The sequence below is a fragment of the Cadophora gregata genome (assembly GCF_030347475.1).
Source record: "Cadophora gregata isolate MNR1 chromosome Unknown scaffold_17, whole genome shotgun sequence".
Classification (NCBI taxonomy): domain Eukaryota; kingdom Fungi; phylum Ascomycota; class Leotiomycetes; order Helotiales; family Ploettnerulaceae; genus Cadophora; species Cadophora gregata.
Window position 1 is genome coordinate 1,099,315 of NW_026695940.1, and position 20,374 is coordinate 1,119,688.

Below are 20,374 nucleotides of genomic sequence, written 5' to 3' on the forward strand. Positions count from 1 at the left end.
ATGAAGCTCCTCCCTACAGTACACGATAAAAGCTTAATAAAGTCTAATTATATAAGACTTTTACTATAAACTATCTTAAGCGTTTTTTTTAATAATACTTGATACTTATACTTTTAAAACCTAATCCTCTTTTATCCTTATTAAAGGATAGTTTAGATAATACTAATAATAAGTATACTAACTTTAAAGGAGACTTTACTTAACTTTATTAAAGCTTAAATTAAAATTCACGCCTTTAAGTTTTAATCTTATAACTTTTGATAGTAAAAAGAGTAAACTATTAAATTATTTCAGATACTTTATAAGATAAGGTTATCTTATAATCTAATTAAAGATAGGATATAAATGTATACTATTATTTTTTTTAGTTTATTTACTTTTTTTTATATTTTTAATAAGAAATTCTACTATTCTTTGAATTCCTTTACTTATAATTCTCTTATTTTTAAACTTACTATCTTTTATTATTTTACTTTATTTTATAAATATACCTTTTATTAATATTGTTTTATTTATTAAGTTACTAGTCTTTTCTCTTTTAGATTATCTTTCTGTATTTTTTTATTATCTTACTATTTAAATCACACTCTTTAAGTATAAATCTTATTTCTTTTAAATTACTATTCTTTTATACTTACTTATAAAGCTTATTATTCTTTTCTTATATTTATTTTTATAAGTAATTTTACTTAAAAACTTATAAGATAAGATTATAAGTTAAAAAGTAGTAAATATCACGTGACTATAAGAGTAAGAGTAAGTAAGAGTAAGCGCTATACTTAATTTAAAAGTCGACTATATTTATTATAGATTATAAGTAAATAACAAGCCTTTTTAGACAAATAAAGCCTCGCTTAATTATATAAGCTTTATTCTTTATTATTTTTAAACTTAAACTTTACACTAATAATATTATTTTCTTTTAATAGCTATTAAGTATGAAGTAAGGAAAATTATAGTAATTTTACTTTATAATTTAAGATTATAAGTATTATTTTAATTAAAGATAGTTCAGAACAGGGAATCTAGTAAATTAGTGCTATTAACTTATAAGCTTACTTTATAAGTAAGAGAACTATTATCTAAGCTAGTTAAGTAAGATAGAAAATTAAAGTCTAGTATAGTTATAATTAATAATAATAAGTTAGCTATAGACTTTAGATTAAAAAGTAAGCTTATACTTTTAGTTAAACACTAAAAGATAAAGAATCTCTTATCTACTAAGCGAAGTGTTTAACTAAAACTAAAAAAGTCAACTATTATACTTATAAGCTTACCTTATAAGTCTGAAATTAAAGTTAAATAAAACGAAACTATATATTATAAACTTAATTAAATCTTAAAAGTCTTAACTAAATCTATATTAAAATAAAAAAAACTAGTCTTTATATTAATAAATAATAATCTTTAAAAACACTTTAAGCTTATAAGAAAACTAGCCTTTACTTAGTAAGACGTTATAGAAATATATACTTAAAAGCTTAATAAATATAATAAAGATAAGTATTATAATATAAACTTATACTTATACTCTTTTATATAAAACTATAAGTAATAATAAGATAAAGTTAAAAAAAAAATCTAAACTTAAAAGACTTCTTATTACTTAGTAAAGACTTAAGTTTTAATAAGAATATATTATAAAACACTATTAAAGCTATTAAAGCTTAAGTAACTTTATTATAATATTTTAAAAGATAACTAATATTTTATATATAATCTAAGCTTTAAACTAATAGTTATTTAAAGAGGCTTTAAAATTTAAAAATAAAACTTATATTAAAGATATAAGAACTAACTTATTCTTAAATAGTAAGATAATTCACGCTTGTTTTAAAAAGTATAAGAAGTTAAAAAAAGACTTAATAACGTTTATTAATTAGGCTAGGGATATTTTAACTAAGTTAATATTAAAGAGAGTAAGATTAAAACTATCTAAAGTCAGACTCTTTATTTTAGCTTATTAGAATAATAATAGTAAACTTAGTAACTATTCTAATAAAGCTATAGTACTAAAATTCTATATTTTTATTAAAGAAAAAGAGGCTATAAAGACTATTATACTAGTCTTAACTAAAAAGATATAAGATAATAAAAGCGAAGCTAGTAAAAAAGCCGACTTAATAGCTGATCTATCTTATAAGCTAGGCTTATAAGTAGAAACCTTATAAAAAACTCTATTTAATCTAGTAAAATCAATAACTTAATAAAACCTAGAAGCTATTACTTAAAATAACTAACTAAGTCTAAAAGACCTTATAAAAATCAGCGTATTAAAAGATATTAAAAGTGATCTAAAACAAAGAAGTAATTCCTTAAAAAACTTACCTTAATAAAAAAAAAACTAAAGTTAGCTAGTACTAGTTCTTTAGCTAAAATAACTTATAAACTTAACTTAAGAGATATACTAAAGAAAAAATTATAAGCTAACGCTACTAGTCTTATCTGTGATTACTTTAAACTCTTAAGTTACTACCTTACTATACTTAAGAAATATAAGTTAAGCTTATATGATACTATAGATCTTTAAAAAGCTAGTATCTCTTAAAAATACTATATTTACCTTTAAGCTTTTATTAAGATAGCTTTTAAGGTATACTAAAAGTGAATTTAAAATATTAAAAGTATTAGTTTAACTAATAATAGTATTATAACCCTTGCTACTTAAGATATAAAAGACTAGTTTATTAATATTATCTAAGCTATTATATAAGACCTTATTAATAGAGATATTATCTTAAGACACGTCCTTTTTTATAATAAGACCCTTAAAGATATTAAAAATAAAGGTAGCTTGTCTATAACTTATAAGATAGTCTTATAAGTTAAAAAACCTAGTCCTTTTAAAGTTATATATACCTTTAAAGATTAAAAGCTTAGTGTTAACTATAAGTATATAACGCTTATCTTAATTAAGTACGTTATTAAATATAAAGACTAATTTAAGTTAAATCTTACTATTATAGAAAAGGCGCGATTTCTCGGCTTTATTAAAAATAATATTAAAAGTAAAGACTGTTTTTACTTTTTCTACCTTTATAAGTATATTAAATACTTAAGTATATTTATTAAGGTAAATAGTAAAAATATAATAATACGTCTCTTTAATGCCTTTAATCTTATTAAAGCTAATATTAAAGACTTAAAAACCTTTAAGATTAACCTAAAGTTTATATACCTCTTTTATAAAACTAAAGTAGTATTTAAAGCTAAAGTTATAGTCTACTTTAACTCTTTTAACTTTAAAGTATTAAAGACGTTTACTAATAAGATTATATAATATAAATAAACTAGTAAGCACTAGAGAAAATACCTTTTATAAGTATATAGTTAAAAACTAAGTATATATAGCTTAATAAATACTAACGGAATATTCTTAGTATTATACTTTACTACTCTTACTAATAATAATAAGTTATACTCTCTCTTGTAAATCTTAAGTTAAGAACTTACTATATAAAGATTCTACTATTACTTAGATCTAAAGGATAAAACTAAAGCCGTATTTCTTTATAACATAATATACTAGTATAGTATTTTATAATAATACCTTAAAGCTAATTATAGACTATACCTGACTATAGTTACTTTATATAATAATAGTAAAACTTAACTTATAACTTATCTTGAATTTCTAATTATCTTAAGTCTTAATAATATCTAAATACAAGTTTTCACTAAGGTAGATATATACTATTATAACCTTTCCTTAACTAATAAGCTAGGATTATAGGTTAATAATCTCTATTAATATATTTTAGACTTTTATAGATTTTATATTAAGCTACTTACTTTTAGTTACTTAAAAGAGTTATAAAAGTTATATAATTATTTAAAACTTATCTATTACTTTAAAGCTTAGAAGATATATATTCTAATAAGTGTTTATAGAAGAGAGTTATATAGTAAATATAATATTAAAAGTGATAAGTCACTTAGCTTCTTTACTATCTTAACTAATAAGAATAATCTTACTTAATTAGTTTTTACTTAATAAGATACTTAAATTATAATAATAAACCTTAACTAAAAGGCTATAAATATTTATTTCTCTAATAATTATACTACTTTTATAGATAAAGATCAGCTTGAAAATAACGTTTTAATTAACGAGTATATAATAGACTATATTTAATAAAAGATCCTAATTACTCTGCGATTTATAAGATATTTAAGAACTTATACTCTATTTATCGCTACTTTAGCTATAACTAGACTTAAAGCTCTTTTAAAAGCCTTACTTAGTTATTTACTATAAAATAATCTTACTATTATTATTAAAGCTACTGCCTTACTAATAATAAATAACAAGGAAATTATAAAGTATCTTAAGTAATACTAATAATAATAAGTTAAACTTACGAATTACTTTTAAGATAAAACCTTAAATATAAAAAAATAGCTTACTTAAATAAGTCTTAAGCTTAAAATTAAGATAATAAAATTAGTCTTAATAATATTATTAATTAAGAACTCTTTAAAGAATTATTAAGCTATAAAAGAAAAGTTATCTAGCTTAAAGACTTAGATAATAAAGTAGATAAAAAAGTAGAGAACTTAAATAAGGGATTATTAATAAGTAATAATAAAAAAACTACTAAAGAACTAGATATAAAGCTTAATCTACTTAAATAGTCTTAGTTAATAATTAATAATAAAGATAAAGCAGATTTATAGTAACTTTTAACTTTTAAGCTTACCTTAAAAGTAAAAGAAAAGTAAATTAGTAATAATAAAGATAAAGAATCTAAATCTAAGACTTTAGATACTTATAAGCCTAACTTAAGAGCTTAAAGCGATAACTAGTATAAACTTAAAGATCTTATCTTTAAGGAACTTAATAATAATTTATAACTTAAGATAATAAGATCTTTAAAGTAATTATTTAAAAAGTCTTAATTAGTCTTACTAAAACCTAAACTTAAGCTTAAAATTAAACCTTAAAAGATAAAGCTTAAGGCACTAAAACTAAGACTTATTATACACTTTTACTTTTAAGTATTATTTATTAATATAGCTACTAGACTATTAACTTTAGATAAGCCCCTTAAACTTATTAATAAAGATTAACTTCTTTTTAATACTAGTAGACTTTTATAAAACGCTATACTTATAAAGTCTTATATAAAAGATAAACTGATTATAATATTAAGTAGAGATAATAAATCTAACTAGTTTACTTTATCTAAAGGTAAAAAGCGTAAATTAAATAAAAAAAGTATAAGACTTATAAAGAAGTTTAAAAAAAATAAGAGGTAACTTATGATCTTAGATTAAGAGTCTATTATAAAATATATTAAGTTATTAAGTGAAAAAGTTAACGTTATTAATTTAATTTTTAAACAAAGGTATAATAATATATTTATTCTTTTAATTCTCCTTTTAAAATATATATAATATATATTTAGATTATAGTTAAAGATAACTACTAATCTAATTAAAGATAGATATAAAACAAACTTTTATCTTACTTTAGTTAGTGCTTTAAAGCCTTAAGTTAGACCTTACGTTAGTAATATTTTATTATTTATAAGAACCTCTATTTAATACTATAATAAAGAATTAAAGACTTTTTCCCTCTTAATTCTAACTTAAGTATATTCTAATACTTCTTTATTCTACTCTCTTAGGCTTCCTTCTTTTATATAGCCTTTATAGTAAGATAAAAGTTTATTCTATAATATTTTAAGTAAGATTATAATAAGCTACGATTTAAACACTTATAATAGAAAAAGAAGTAATTTAAAGTATAAAAAGTAAGTTAAGTAAATCTTAAGATATTATGTATTTAAAGTATAAGATTTATTTAATAATAAAAAGAAATAAATTAAATTAAATTAAGTAGCATATCTTTAAAAGATATAGTTATTATAATATTATTATTATTATCTTTAGTTCCTTTTATTATATTTATGCTCTTTACTTTATTTCTTTTATAGTTAATAGAACTATTAGTATCGTACTAGTAAATAAATAATAAGTATATATTAATATATATTAAAATCTAAGGCTTAGTTTAAAGGTGTTCTAAAGTGTATATTATAAAGAGTATCTACAGGTCAGAATATATACTATCTCCCGAATAACCCCTGTTTTGTATCCGAAAGGGGTCTATCCCCTAACCGGGATTACCTGCACCCCCTGATTTCCCCTTATATTTCTATAATAAAGGTCTGCGGACTAATAAGAACCCTTTTTTTAAAAGAAGTTTTACTAGTGTTAATCTATAAACTTATATTATAGAAAATATAAAAAGTAATTAAAAGAAATAAAGAATCTTAATTAAAAAAAGAACCTCTTATAGATACTAACTAAGAGGTATTTATTAGGTAGTATATATATTAACCCTTAGATACTCTTTATAATATATAATATATACTTTTTAATACCTTTAAATTAAACTTTAGATTTTAACATATATTAATATATACTTATTATTTGATTACTAGAATAATAATAATAATACTCTCTTTTAAATTATAATATTTTTTAAAAGCTTATAATTTTTAAGTATACTTACTTTAAAACTACTTTCTTTTAAAGCTTTTTTTTAAAAAAAAACTGAGGATAATAATCTAATAGAGCTATCTGATTTTAACACTTAATATAGTAAAGGTAAGGTATATTACTAGTAAAAGCTAAATAGTAATACTTAAAGATTTTAAGTTATTTTTTAATATAGACTATTAATATTTTTAGTAAAGATTATTATAATATTTTATTTAATAAAGATCTTATTTTCTTTATTTATTCTTTACCTTTTATTATATAAATTCTTTTATTTAAAGATTTTCTTAATATAATAGTCGGTTCTAGTACTTTAGTAAATTTAAGGAATATCTTAGTACCTTGGATTTAATCTGATGATCTGATTTTAGTAGGGTTTATAGTGAAATTCTAATAAGGTAATTAAATCTTTACGTGACACTTGCTTTCCTATAACACTTGCTTTCACTGACTATAAGCGAGTGCCTGTAGCCTCACACAGGGGAACTAACTATTACGTTTTAAATTAAAATACTTTTTATACTTTAAATTACTATATCTTTTATTATATAAGTGTTTGTAAAGATACTATCGCGTACTATAAGAAGAAGATTTAAGTAGTATTATAATAAAGCCACCTGATTTTAGTGCTTAGCGTAGTAAAGGAAGGTTATATTACTAGTATAGCTAGGCGGTAGTACTTAAAGATTTTAAACTATTACTCTTTTATAGTAATATTATTAATATTCTACTTAGAATTATTATAATAATTACACTTTTTATAGAGATTCTATCTAATCTATTCTTTTCTCTGCTTTTTATTTAATAGATCTTATACCTTAGATATATAATATCTTAAGATTTACTTGATCTGCTTTTTTATATTAAAGTACTCCTTATGCCTTGAATTACTACCTCTCTTATTATATAGGTATTCAGGTTATAAGCCGCTATAGTATGAAAGTCTTGATTTATTAAGGTATTTATAGCTTCCTCATAAGGGGAGAGCTCTAACAGCTCTAGGAGTTCTAGTTACATAAGCAACCTCTGGTTAGCTGGAGCGCCTCAAAGAGTGCCTCAGGCGCGCCAGGTGCACGACAAGTATGAGTTTTAAGTTTAGATTTATCGCCCGCGGCAAAACAAGGGAGTTAGGTAGGCAAATGAAAGGCGGTGAGTCTAAACTTAGGCGCTGTACCTTTACAGGTCGTAACTCGCTATAGCATTAGATCAGCGTGTGTGTGTAAGCAATAATTTTTTGCTTGGTTGGCCAGACTGTAGCGAAGCGAGGTCCCTTGGCCCTAGAACTTGCGAAGGGCCCTTAGCGAAAGACTTAGTATTTTAAGATAAGCAAATCCTGTATCATAAATCTTATGCCAGGCCGCCTAGTGTAGTGGTTATCACACCTGCTTTACACGCAGTAGGTCGCCGGTTCGATCCCGGCGGTGGTCAAAAAGAAAATTTCTATTATTTTTTTTTATTTTCAAGTAAAAAACTTTTTTTCTCTCTTTAATTTTTACTTCCCTCTTTTCTCTCTCTTAGGTTTTTTTAACTCTTTACAACTACTTATAGTCTTATATAAAGAAGTAACAAGTAAATTAAGACTTTTATTTTTTACTACTTTTTTTTATTTTATTTTATAAAATTCTAATATAGTAATTAAGTAAAAGGTTATAGTAGTATTAGTATTAATTACTATTTATATTATATATATATTTAGATATAATAAATAAAAATAAAGTATTATACCTACTTAAAGAGTTATACTCCTAAGAAAGATACTTGTTTTTAGTAAGGTAGCGACTAATACAGGATCTCACGTATGTTTTTGTAGTGGTTATCACGTCTGCTTTACACGGCTCTCAGCCTTCATATCGCAGCAGGTCGCCGGTTCGATCCCGGCGGTGACCTTGTTTTTTTGCTATTAGCTTTTAGACTCTTCGTGTCCTTTCTTGTCACCTGTATATAATAAGTAAGCAAGTGAGGTGGCTATAAGGAAGCAAATAGATGAACCAAGAAAAAACATAGCCTACCTGTCCCTTTGTTCCGATTGCCTTTGTACCTGCCCCCTTCATAACATAACCATCCCCTGTATTATTGTTGGGTGCCGACCGAGGCTGAACCCCGCCTTTCTCTTGTTGTAACCGAGCCCTTGTGGACTCATCTCATCATGGATAATGTCGAACTTTTGTCGCTGTCGATATTGATATTGACTTCCACCTGAGCAGACTGGGCTTTTTGTTTGTATATTACTTCCTGACTTCATATTCACCAAACCGCGCTTGTTCAGAAATCATCTCTACCCTAAGACAATGCCTCCAAACCCCTCCCACGGTGTTATGGACTTCTCCCTCCCGCCAGATCTCCAGAGCTACCTCGCTGAAATCGACCAATTTATCGCCACTAAAATCGCCCCTTTACAATATTCTAATGACAACGAGCGATTCTTTGACCATCGCCGAGAACATGCTCGAACAAACTGGGATAATCAAGGCTTACCCCGCGATGAATGGGAAGATCTTTTAGCTGAAGCACGGAAACTAGCCGACGAGGCGGGATATTATCGATTCTCCTTGCCGGAGGAGTTTGGTGGCAAGAATGGTGGGAATCTTTGGATGGCTGCGATTCGAATGCATCTGGCGAAGAAGGGACTTGGACTGTTTAATGATTTGCAAAATGAGCATAGTATCGTTGGAAATTTCCCTGATGTGCTTATGGTGAAGGAATTTGGGACTCAAGGTCTGATATCAAGCTGTGAACCGCATCATATACTTACTTGGTGATAGAACAAAAGAAAAACTTCATCACAGGAAGATTGGAAGGCAGGTTTGGTTTTGCTTTCGGCCTGACAGAGCCAGATCACGGAAGTGATGCAACGCACATGTTCACCAGCGCCGAAAGGCTCAAAAAGGACGGCGTCGATGGATGGAAAATTAATGGTAGGAAGATGTGGATTAGCGGCATCCAGAGAGCTACCCATTGCATAACGTTTGCAAGAACAAGTGGGAAGGCTGGGGATGCTCTTGGAATTACTGCCTTTATAGTTCCAAAGAATACCCCAGGATTTCAAGTTGAATCATACGAGTGGACGTTTAATATGCCAACTGATCATGCTAGTGAGTCTGGAGCCCTCACTATCTTTCGAACATAAACTGACGCATCGTCTAGCCTTATTGCTGACCGATGTATTCGTACCCAATTCTGCAATATTAGGGGCAGTTGGACACGGTCTTCCGATTGCGCAGACCTTTGTCCATGAAAATCGATTGCGTCAAGCAGCGAGTTCTCTTGGCGCCGCCGAGTACTGTATTGAAGAAAGCATCAAATATGCAAGAAAGCGAAAGCCGTTCGGGAAGGAACTAGCGACGAATCAGGGCATACAGTTTCCGCTGGTCGAGCTTTCAACCCAGGCAGCGATGCTGAAGCTGCTGATCCTGAAGACGGCGTCAGAGATGGACGGCATGACGCAAAGGGAGATCGAACGAGACTTGGGAGATAAAGTGTCCATGTGCAATGTAAGAGAAAGTCGCATGACCGACTGAGACTAACCAGTGATAGTACTGGGGGAATCGTCTTTGCACACAATCAGCCGATCGAGCCATGCAAATCCACGGTAAGTAGAGTCACTGAGACGCTTTGTGGTCCTGTGCTGATTGTCGTAGGTGGAATTGGATATTCAAGACACAAGGCGTGAGAAAGTTTCAGTTTCCCAGAGAACAATGGAACTGACAGTCACACAGTTTCGAGCATATATACCGCCACCACCGTGAGTGAATACCCCGTCTGCATCTGCTTGTGCTGAAATCAGCAGGCCGCTACCGAATTACTGAAGGAAGTGAAGAAATTCAGATGAGAAAGGTGGCAGCATACCTGTTCGGATATGTAGGACCTAGAAAGGTGGAGCTCTCAAAGTTGTAGAATGACTGAGGCAATGATCAAGGCAAATCTCAGGTCAATCCAGATGGGACAATCGCTTGATTTTGAGGCATGCACCGCTGAGGTTAGAAGAAATAATATGCAACGACTGTCGAGCTTGCCTTTAAACAGAGTAGAAGAAGTGGTCGCGCAATGAATGTGCGCGTCTCGGAGAGAGGTTAGAGAGGCAACGTTGTGGCCTAGACAAATAAAAGCCTGAATGGTGGCACCGATAACTCGCGCTCCTGTGCATGCAATTTCTGGAAATACGAGTCACCAGTTCTGTTAGCCTGCTCATGTACGTATGAGCCCCTATCAACAGACGTCAGCATCACTACACCTGGCAAATACCCGGAACGCACGATCCAAAAGCATTATTCCGAGGAAGAGCATACAATTCTTGAAAGCTCATGGCCGTCGGACGCTATTAATACGCAGCAAGGCTAATTTGGGTGCCTGCCAGCCTCAACTTGTCATCAACAGGAGCTTTCCGTATGTTTCGTTCCAGCGCGGAACAGAGCTATTTGTCAGTCCAGGCACATCGTACGTCATCTCATGAACTTCCACAAGCTCGGAACCCCTCTGCACAATGGAGTCCTTGATACGTGGTGGATTAAAGAGACCTGAAGGAAGAGGGTACCTCTTAGAGGCGCCGAATTGTCTTCGACGTGGCGATATCCAAACGATTTTGTGAGTGGTGCTCCTTTCCCGGTGGTTCGAGCAGGGGCAATAATCCCTCTCATGGCTGTACGAGGTGAGAATCTACCCATTTTTGTTAGTACGAACAATGGCGTCGGTTTATGAATACGAGGCGAGACCTAGCATGTGGCGATGACCTAGCCATCAAGGCAAAACATAGATGCAAGACTTAGATTTCAGCCTTCGTTCTCCGTTGTGATAAGCACAATGATAGTACCACAATAGAGAACGGGGGGTGTCATTTAGGTACGCGCGGTAAGGGGCTGGTGAAAACGACAATATTTATTTGAAACCAAGAGGGTAGTAAGCCAGCCTTCTCCATTAGTACCATCACATCTTTCTTGCTCGAAAGTCTCATGCAAGTTGAGAGGTGAAAAAATAAAGGAAAAGACTGCTCTTGGAAAGTATTCTTGGAGCGAGTAACAGGCTGGCGGGAGACACTTCAACGAAGTCAATTTATTCAGACCAGACAACCAGGTATGGTTGACCACAGCTAGAGGATTTTATGCACGGAAATGAAATCCTAGAAAACCTGCCGTTATTTTCGATGCGTCCTAGTAGCAAATTTCGTCCAGTTGGTTCCTTGAACTTCCTTCAGAAGTGGTATTGGGAATGATGACTCTTCCTGGTCGTAGTTAACTTTCTCAGGCCAGATAACCAACCGAAGTGCGTGCATATGCTTCAGGACGAATAGAATGAGATGTTTGGTGTGAAGCAGCGGAAGAATCGGGTAAAGTATCTGAGGGATGTAGAATATCTTGACATATGATATCTCACTGGCGATTTGGGAAACAGATGTACTGGTATTGTGGCCGTCCTTTACGCCCATTTTCAGGCTCCCGGATTCCCTGAAGCCGCCTCGAACTTCGTTTCTTTCTGAGGCTTGGTGTCCATCTGTTGCCACTGGTGCCAACTATTTGGAGCTGTGTTTTAATCAGCACCGTATCACTTTCAAGCGTCCGGAGGGACTCTACCTTGCAGGATATATCTATTCATAGCTTCCCGGAAGCGACTTTTATATTCCTAAAATTGTTTCAATGGAAGACTGAGATGGCGGGCTCGAGTCAATATACCTTCGGCGACGTGACCGTTGGACGATTACGACCACCACCGGCGAAGCCGCGATCTTTGATCCATGATTCTAATTTTTTGTCCTTTCAGAAATTAGTCAAAGTCAAATGCTGCTTAAAATCCAATCTTACCCAGGTGTAGGTTCTAACGACATCAATGATCCCAACAACGAGCTCCTTCCTAGCCTTTGATGTGTTAGCTGATGAACACCGGACAAAGGATGTACAAACCTCGTCGACTGCGACCATTAGGGAATAGTCCATAACGTCATTTCTTTGTAGGAACAAAGTGTCGTTGAAAATAGCAGCACGAAGAAGCTTCTTAGAATGCTACACAGAGTTAGCACTTGGATCTAGGAGTTTGGCAGAGATGGACTGCGTACCTCCCGCGCAAAGAGTGGTGACTCGTAAATAAACTCTACCATATTCTCGTCTAGAAGTACTTCGTTTTGCTCGCCGGTCGACTGAATTTTGCGATTTCGCATTGATCCCTTAAGATCGAAAATCCGAGTTGGTGACCGATCATAAAAGAGATTCTCCATGACTAAAACGTCCCACTTGATCTCCGTACCAGTGACGGGATTTTTGATGATGATCTGATAGAACCCAAGCATCTTTGCAATGACCGTGGGAAGGTCGTGGAAGAGGGCCTCAGCCATGATATTGAAGTACGCAGGCGCAAATTTGAGGAAGGCAGCTGTTTCGATGGGTGATAGCGATTTCAGGACGAGTCTATCGTCCAAGGTCTTCAAGAAGACGGATTTGGTCTTCCCACCCTTGGAATCCCATTTTAAGCATCGCGAAAGCGACTCGACAATTCGATCCGAGACACCGCATTTCCGGCGCACTGCATCGAACTGTTCGGCAAAGAAGATCTTGCATTGCATTTTCGCAGATCCATCAGTGAACGAATATGCCAGGTGAGTGCCGGTGGCTCGAAGTAATGATGTCTCAACTTCGGCCTGATCTAGTCCATCCTCACAGACATCCGATATACCATCCTGCTCCGGCGAAATTTGATCGTCCTTTTTTGTGCTGGCTTCGCCTTGGCAACGAATGTTTGCTAGTTTGTCTTTGTAGTCTTGAGTCTGGAGGGCAAATGCAATCAAAGAGCTAGGTTCATCTTCGCGCACGATGACATCCACGTCAGCAAAGATGTGGTCGCCAGCGTTGAGAGGGTATTCGAGAGGAGTCCATCCACTGGCAGACCTCTCAGCCCAGAAGTTTGTCAACATCTTCATTAAAGTTGATTTTTCATGTTTTGGAATTTCCAGAGGAATATCGACATTCTGCTTTCCTGCACCTAAAGACTCTGCAATTTCCGCGGCCCCGGGTATAATATCATCGAGTAAAGAATGGTCCACGTCGCTGCCTGCACCGTCATCGTCAGAGCCTGCTTGGCTGGCATTCTGTTGGTTGTCGTCTGTCTCGGTTGCAGTCTCATCCGCCGTCGCAGCCGTGTCTGTTGGTGAATCTGGTGCTGGTTCACGGGAAGTAGCATCATCTCTATTTAAGCCAGCAAGTCCGCCGACGATGCTTGTGGGTTCGGCGTCTTGATGTGAAGGTTGTACAGTACGCAAAGCTTCATCGCTTGGACCTCGTTCCTCCACAGCCTCGTTCACGTCCTTATAAACCTCAACAATTGGCTTGGCCGAGGCTTTGGGGAACGCGCGTGACTGAGTAACCTTCGCTGCCCGCTGCTTTCTGTCTCGCAAGCGCTCTTTCTCAAATTCCCGACTCAGCTGCTCGAAATGTTTGGCCAAAGTCGAGACCTTCGACTCTTTTCGCTTGCTGTTCACAGAGCGCGGGATCAGAGAGTGGGCCGCTTTTCGGTGCGTCTTGATCGAACCTAAACCCAGCCTCTCCGAGAGCTTTTTGTCTGGTTTCATTGACTCCGTCGCCGACAGTTTAAGTGAATCAAAGGAGGGAGCTAGAGTGTCGCCCGTAGCTTTGCTATCGCCGTTCTTGAGTTGCCCTCTGACACTTGGTTGTAGGCGCCGAAGCGTACCAGCAGGTTGCGATTGAGTTCGGTTCATGGGAGGAGATGCCGCTGTGCCACTTCGCCTTGCTGCACCTTTATCGGCGGGACGTGGAATTCCAGACACTGCGGTTATGTCGGGTTGTGCAACAGGTTCGCCTGAGGCTGGTTGGTGCGCTTTTCTCAGCTTTTCGACCTTTTCTGAAAGTGTGGACTCCAGTGGAGCACCAGAAAATCCTGCAGGATGAATTTTGGGTGTTGAAGCAGCCATGGGAAATGAGAGTTCCGTAGGGGTTTCTGGAATCCGTTGCTCGGGTGCGTTGTTTTGCTGTAGAACAGCTAGATCCAGGTGATCGATTCCCTCGCGATCCAAGGCCAAAACCTCTGGTTGCACTGCAGCAGTGTCAAGAGTCTCGTGGCTACCTGTAAGCGTAGGACTGCCAGTGATGTTGTTTTCCTCAACTACAGACGATAGAACATCCTTCGCCTCTTCGACAGATACATTCGAGGGGTTTCGAGTCAGTTCCAAGGACGGATGGGGAGATTTTTCATCCATGTCAGAAGCGACATCTTGTGTCTCGGCTGTGATGGATGCCGAGGATTCATCTCTATCTATAAACATTTTTTTCAGTTGAAGAGCAGCAAGCCTCCTGATGTCTTTCTCAGACGGAAAAAAGTTGGCGTCAAAGTCAGCGAAGGCGTCATCCCATTCTGCGACCTTTTCCTGCATTGCTCGCACTGCTCTGTTCAGCGGTATGATCTCGTAGTATTTAGACTCCATGTATTTCTCCTGGAGCTTCCGGATAAGTGCCGAGTGTTCCTCCTGCGCAAGTTTTGTAAGTCTGTCGACTTCTGCTTTGCAAGCGTCGGTCTTTTCAGGTGACACGCTATCTATGTTGATGCCTTTGATTCTGGAGTGCACAGATACCATAAATCGGTTCCATCGTTCTTCGTGCTTGGTGAACAAATCATTCTTTAGTCTTAGGTCATTGTCGACTTTCCAGGTGACTCTTGTTCGAGGTACGATGATCTCAAGCAGGTCAATAGGGTCGTAATGAATACGAACCGCAACATTGCGGAAGCCGAAGTACCGTAAGTGATCTCGATGTATGTCATGAGGACAGAATCCAGCTCGCAGTCGCAGTTCACTGCTCCAAAACGACAGCTCAAGATATTTCCCAAGCGAGTACTTCCATGTACTCTCCGACATGGGCATGACCTGTGTCTCTTTCTGACATATTTTGCAGTAGCTCCACATGAGAATAGAATCCTCAAGTCCCTTAAGCTTGCAGGGTGACTTCTCGACAAAAACCGTGATGCGTGCTTCGCCATGGACATATGTCCTGTGATGCTCTGACATCTTGCGCTCACACCCATTAGCGGTACAAATAGTATTGACACTCAGACAAAGATCTTCAACATACTGTCCCAGCGTGCAATCTGGGTCAAATTCTGCGTGCTCGTTGTAAAAAGCTAGCGCAAGCAGTTCTGGACCGGCACAAGGAATTGTAGTCGCAGTACACACCACTGTATACAATACTGTTATGTTTTGGTGTGCATATGGGTCGAAGAGGTTCAAGTTCCCTTGAATGTAGTTTTCCCACTGGCGCTTTTGTGTTTGATAGTTGTGCAAGGCTTTATCATACTCTGCATCATGAACCGCATGTAGAACTTCCATTATTTGGCGCGGCGCTCGCTTGATTGTTTCGTGAACCATTTCTGGTCTGATGAGCTGGAATTTTTGAGGCTTCGATTTTTCAGTATCAGTCTGTTCCTCGAAAGTATCCTGGTCCCGTAGCCGCTTAAGGTATGAAAGCCTTCGCTCCTGCTCGCGAGATCTCATGAGCAAGTATGGCTGAACAAATTTGACAAACGGCGAAGCAGATAGAATCTTGGTTCGATGCTTTGCAACCATATCGCTGTAGAATGTTGGCATTGGGATGTCCTCAGGAAGTTGATCGTCATGAGAGCCATGTGCATGCGATTCGTGGGCAGACACGACTTTGGAGGGCTCGATTGGGATGTCAGATTTATTGCTCGGCGCAACTTGAAAATATCCTCTGTTACTATCGCTGTTGCTGGATGCAGGTTGGAAAACTGGATCATCTGTCGAGTCACTAAGGCCTGTGGAGGCCTCTTTGGTATCGGCAACAGCTTGCAGCTTGTCGCTTGCCTGGATCAGAAGTTCGTGCTGGTGAGCAGAATCGGACCCGCCAGATTGTAGTGTCTGCATAGCTTGAAGGCGACTTGGTGACAAGCTACCACTGTTTTCTGGAACTGACGGGATGAGTACAAACTCATCGCGCATCAGACAAGTCTCCAGCTTGAGGTTGTAAACGACGTAAACCATGAATTCAGTGATTCGTTTCATCTTGGAGAGGATGGCCATGTTGGCACCTCGCAGAGCAATGGTGCAACCTAGTTCTTTCGGACAGCCAGATAGGTAAATGTAAGTCTTCTTCCGCCCAGGGATGTCGTTGTGGACGTACGTCTTGACATCAAACCCAGCACTCTTCCCGATATGAACTGGCTTCAGTGCTACCATATCGATTGATGATATTATCTCCGTTTGGGCACATCTTGATACAGCCTCGATGACTGATTGCTTAACATTATACACAACCGTAATGTTCGCCTCCGCAAGATATTGAAGCGCCAACCCAGAAATATGCTTCTGCACAAGGAGTAGCCGAGGGCGGAGTGATGCGATACGATTGACCATATTCCTCAGAAATTCTTTTTCTTGAGCTATGACTGGCTCAAGGCTCATAAAGTGGTGCTGATGTCTCTGATACTCGATCGGAAACGAGACAATGACAATCCTTGGATTTGATATGCTGCGCGGCATGCTTTTAAGAGCGACATTTTTTGTGAAAACAACGCCTGAAACATATGATGTATCCCCGGGTCTTCCACCAGGTATCTTTTTTAATTTCACATAGTGGCGAATGTCAATATCATCACCAAGCCGTACGTTGGGATTCACGTCATCCGTGCACTGTAGCAAGATCGGAATGAGAGCATTCTGCCACGATGCAACGTTAGGTATGCTGGCGTCTTCCAACAACTGATGCAGTAGCCGCCGGACGTGATGTAAGCTAGCATTGTTCAACTCAATAGCGGGTGCTTTGCTATCTCTCATAGACGCGCTACGTGTCATTCTCGAAGGACCGAGACTCACAGATGCTGACATATTGTCAACCGTGGCTGTTTCCTCGTCCAGGTTTCCGAAACCCTGGATTGGCTGCCTAGGAGAGTTGCGGGCGAGGTGTAGGTTATTGCTTGCGGCACTCAGGTTACGGCGCCGATTTGGTCTGGTGAAGCCACCAATAGACATTCCGCCAGTGACATCGTCAAGCCCGCGGCTGGTAAAGCTGATGCCACTGACACTTTTGTCACCGGTGCGTGCCCTATGCTTTTTACCTGCGCTCAAGAGGGATCCAAATCCAGATCTATCGTTCTCGAAGCTTGGGCTTGCGATCGTGGTACTATTCATGGTCGCAAAGATACTCATTTGCTCATCGCCACTGGATTCCTCGTCAGACATGTAAGGTGCCAGGTCTGGATCAATGATGTTGTCATCGTGGAATGCTGGCAACCGCGATTTTTTCCCCAGGTCCTCCGCCACACCTCTTTGAAAAGGCGCCCTCCCATCTACATTTGGCTTGAACCGCCCAAGAAAGTTGTGTTTGGAGTGATGCCTCTTATGACCCGATGAAGCAGGACGTCCGGCAGCTGACAAAGCTTTCAGAGACCTAGACGAGCTAGGTCGACTGAGCTGGGGAGCATCTATTTCAAGTACTGCAGATCTGCGATTTGTGGAATCCCCGATTCTCCGAGTAGCTGGGATAGCCATCATGGGAGTCGCGAGCGGCCTCGATTTGTCCTCAGCTGTTTGTGCGCCGTCCTGAATGTTTCCTTCTGACATTTCGGTACGAGTTGACGAGTCGTACTTTGCTTGCTGAGTCTGAAAGAACGTGGGCAAAGCAGAATCATCTGCCGAGTCGTCAGAGCCGCTGCTATCGTGCCGTCTATTGATGATATCAAGACAAGTCTTGCAGACCCGCAGTGAGCCTTGGACGCCAAACCGCTGGCCAGATATAATGTAAGTGCACTTCGAGTCAAATATACACCCACAGGTACGGCAGTGGTGCTTACGCCGAAATGCAGAGAATGCATCTCCGCACAGGAAGCACTCCTTGCAAATCTCATCTGCCATCCAGAATTCCTTACTCAAGACCTGCTTTCTCATCTGCTCCAATTTTGTGTTGACAGCTTCCGGGGCTCCTTCGTTTGTTGTGGTACCTGGAATCCGGAAGCGGCCGAGGTATCCTTGCTGTGGAGTGTCATCAAGAGAAAAAGACTCGTGCCGTATACTATTATGCGCCGAGGTGTTAATAGGGCTTGTCTCGGCAGTGCTACGGTCTGTTGAAGACGCCCGTGAGGCTTGGTAGCCAGGGAGGTGAGATTGAGCGATGCGTTCAATAGCGGCCGGCCTTTTTGGACCATCGGGGAAACGCGAAGAAGTGTTTGTACGAGATGGATCAGTGGCGCGTAACGACGACAATGCCGATGACGCAGTTTTGGAAGCCTCAAGCGGTTTTCTTCCCGTCTCAAGACTACCATCTCCGACTATGAGGTCGCGGGACGGAAGACTCTCCGACGTGTCGATTCCATTTGCTTCGTCAAGCTCATCCTCCGAGACCACAGAGCCGTCCAGCGTACCTCTGACTGGTCGGTTCATGGGATCGAACACAAATGTAGACAAGTTTTCGTGCTTAGCAGTCGATTTTGAAGACGGACCATCTGTATTCTGGGTGTCTATGATCTTACGACCTTTTCCGCCATCTTTAAAGGCACTGACATTGACCGGGACCACCGTCGGGACCATAGCAGAAGAAGCGATCGCTTTCGTCATGGGTGTTATTGATGGCCGGCTGGAAGGGCCAGATTTTGAAGTAGAAGGTGCTGTTGCAGGAGTTGATCCCAGAGAAGCCCTGGATGATTGCATAGCTTGAGACTGACTCTCTGACGAAAGCCCAGCAAACGACGAAGTCGTAGGAGACTGGAGACGCGAAGATGCTGTAGATAGCTGCACAGGTGAGGCACTAGCCGCGCTGCCGTCTTGTGTGGCAGCAACCGAGCCCTTGGACGGGGTTCCTCCAGCATTCTGGCTATGAACAGATACACTTTCGATACTTTCTTGGTCTCCCTTGTTGACCGGAACTGCAACTGCCTTCTCTTTACTGCCACTAACAGCACCGCGAAACCGACTATACAGTCCGGTAAGACCATTTTGCATGATATCCCCGGCAATACCTTTGCTCTCGGTATGTGTAGCTGGAGGCGGCGGCGTTGCAAACTCGTTGAAAGTCGTCAGAGTTTCCGAGTGACTGGCGGTACTGTGGATCTTGTCGAGAGCTTGGGCAAGCTGTTCTTTATCCACAGCAGTTGGACCCGAGACGGAGGCAAGAGAACCGCGTCGAGATCGTAGGCTGAGGGGGAGTATTGAAGGCCCGATCGAGGTTCTGGGAGAGTCGTGGGAAGACATGGCGAAGTTTCGCGACCGCCAGGGTCGATATTGAGCAGTATACGATGGCACACCTAGGATATCTTTTTCTTTTTCGGTGTGCTTTTGCCGCCAGGCGGTTTGTCGTCATAGAAGATCATGTCACCGAGTAGAAGTTCGGACGGCGAGGTATCGTGGCGTGCAGAAGCTGCCTTGCATGGTCTGAAAGAGTCAGTCACTGCCAGCGAGGAGATCCAGAGAAGGAGCGAAGTCGAGGCAAAGCATTAGGTTGCTGACGATTAAGGACTAACCTCCAAGCTCCAAGCTCCAAGCTCCAAGCCGTCGCAGCAGCTCTAGCAAAAGTACATTTGGACTACTTGATTTGACCTGACGACTGACGACTTTGGTTACAGCAAGGCAAGGCAAGGCGGCGGATGCAAGCCAAGCAAGTAGGAACCTGGGGGTTAAAAGTTGAGGTGATTATCAGCATACGGCCGAGTCGAGGGTGTTCGATGGTTGCGAGGCGAAAGCAGATGAAATAGAAAGCAAGCTGGGGAAGCTTGAAAGCTTGACAGCGGAGCGGGATGACGAAGAAGCTGGCAGAATACCTTACCTATCCACCTTAAGGTACCGATGACCGTCCTGCCATGGATGTCCTGCCGTACCGCGCCGCCCTGCCCGCCGCCCTGTGCTTCCATTCCATTTGCCGCTCTCAGCCCC

At 38.0% G+C, this 20,374-nt stretch overlaps 2 protein-coding genes and 1 non-coding gene across 3 annotated transcripts; 2 read left to right on the top strand and 1 right to left on the bottom strand.

Annotated features, from left to right (window-relative positions):
- The first annotated feature begins 7,862 nt into the window (after positions 1-7,862).
- ONS95_006164 lies at positions 7,863-7,935 on the top strand. Its single transcript has one exon. It is a non-coding gene; the product is annotated as a tRNA-Val (tRNA).
- A 329-nt stretch (positions 7,936-8,264) lies between these two features.
- On the bottom strand, positions 8,265-20,370 carry FAB1 (1-phosphatidylinositol-3-phosphate 5-kinase). The gene is made up of 9 exons (XM_058499613.1): positions 19,966-20,370; positions 12,551-19,876; positions 12,399-12,497; positions 12,300-12,353; positions 12,171-12,251; positions 12,072-12,120; positions 10,354-12,020; positions 8,517-10,272; positions 8,265-8,442 (listed from the first exon to the last, which is right to left on the bottom strand). Exons 2-7 carry the CDS (start codon positions 19,694-19,696, stop codon positions 11,929-11,931), a joined length of 7,521 nt encoding a protein of 2,506 aa, XP_058350656.1. The 5' UTR covers positions 19,697-19,876; positions 19,966-20,370; the 3' UTR covers positions 8,265-8,442; positions 8,517-10,272; positions 10,354-11,928.
- On the top strand, positions 8,796-10,401 carry ONS95_006166 (uncharacterized protein; the record flags this gene model as incomplete). The annotated part of the gene is made up of 7 exons (XM_058499612.1): positions 8,796-9,222; positions 9,270-9,599; positions 9,652-9,998; positions 10,042-10,096; positions 10,146-10,173; positions 10,224-10,249; positions 10,295-10,401. 7 exons carry the CDS (start codon positions 8,796-8,798, stop codon positions 10,399-10,401), a joined length of 1,320 nt encoding a protein of 439 aa, XP_058350657.1.
- Positions 20,371-20,374: the final 4 nt, after the last annotated feature.

Bases quoted from the DNA above. Each gene is read 5' to 3' on its own strand.
- FAB1 (XM_058499613.1), bottom strand. From the start codon at position 19,696: ATGTCTTCCCACGACTCTCCCAGAACCTCGATCGGGCCTTCAATACTC. The intron at 12,121-12,170 runs GTATATTGACTC...AAACAATTTTAG, and splicing joins CAACGGTCACGTCGCCGAAG to GAATATAAAAGTCGCTTCCG. The intron at 12,021-12,071 runs GTAGAGTCCCTC...ATTAAAACACAG, and splicing joins GAATAGATATATCCTGCAAG to CTCCAAATAGTTGGCACCAG.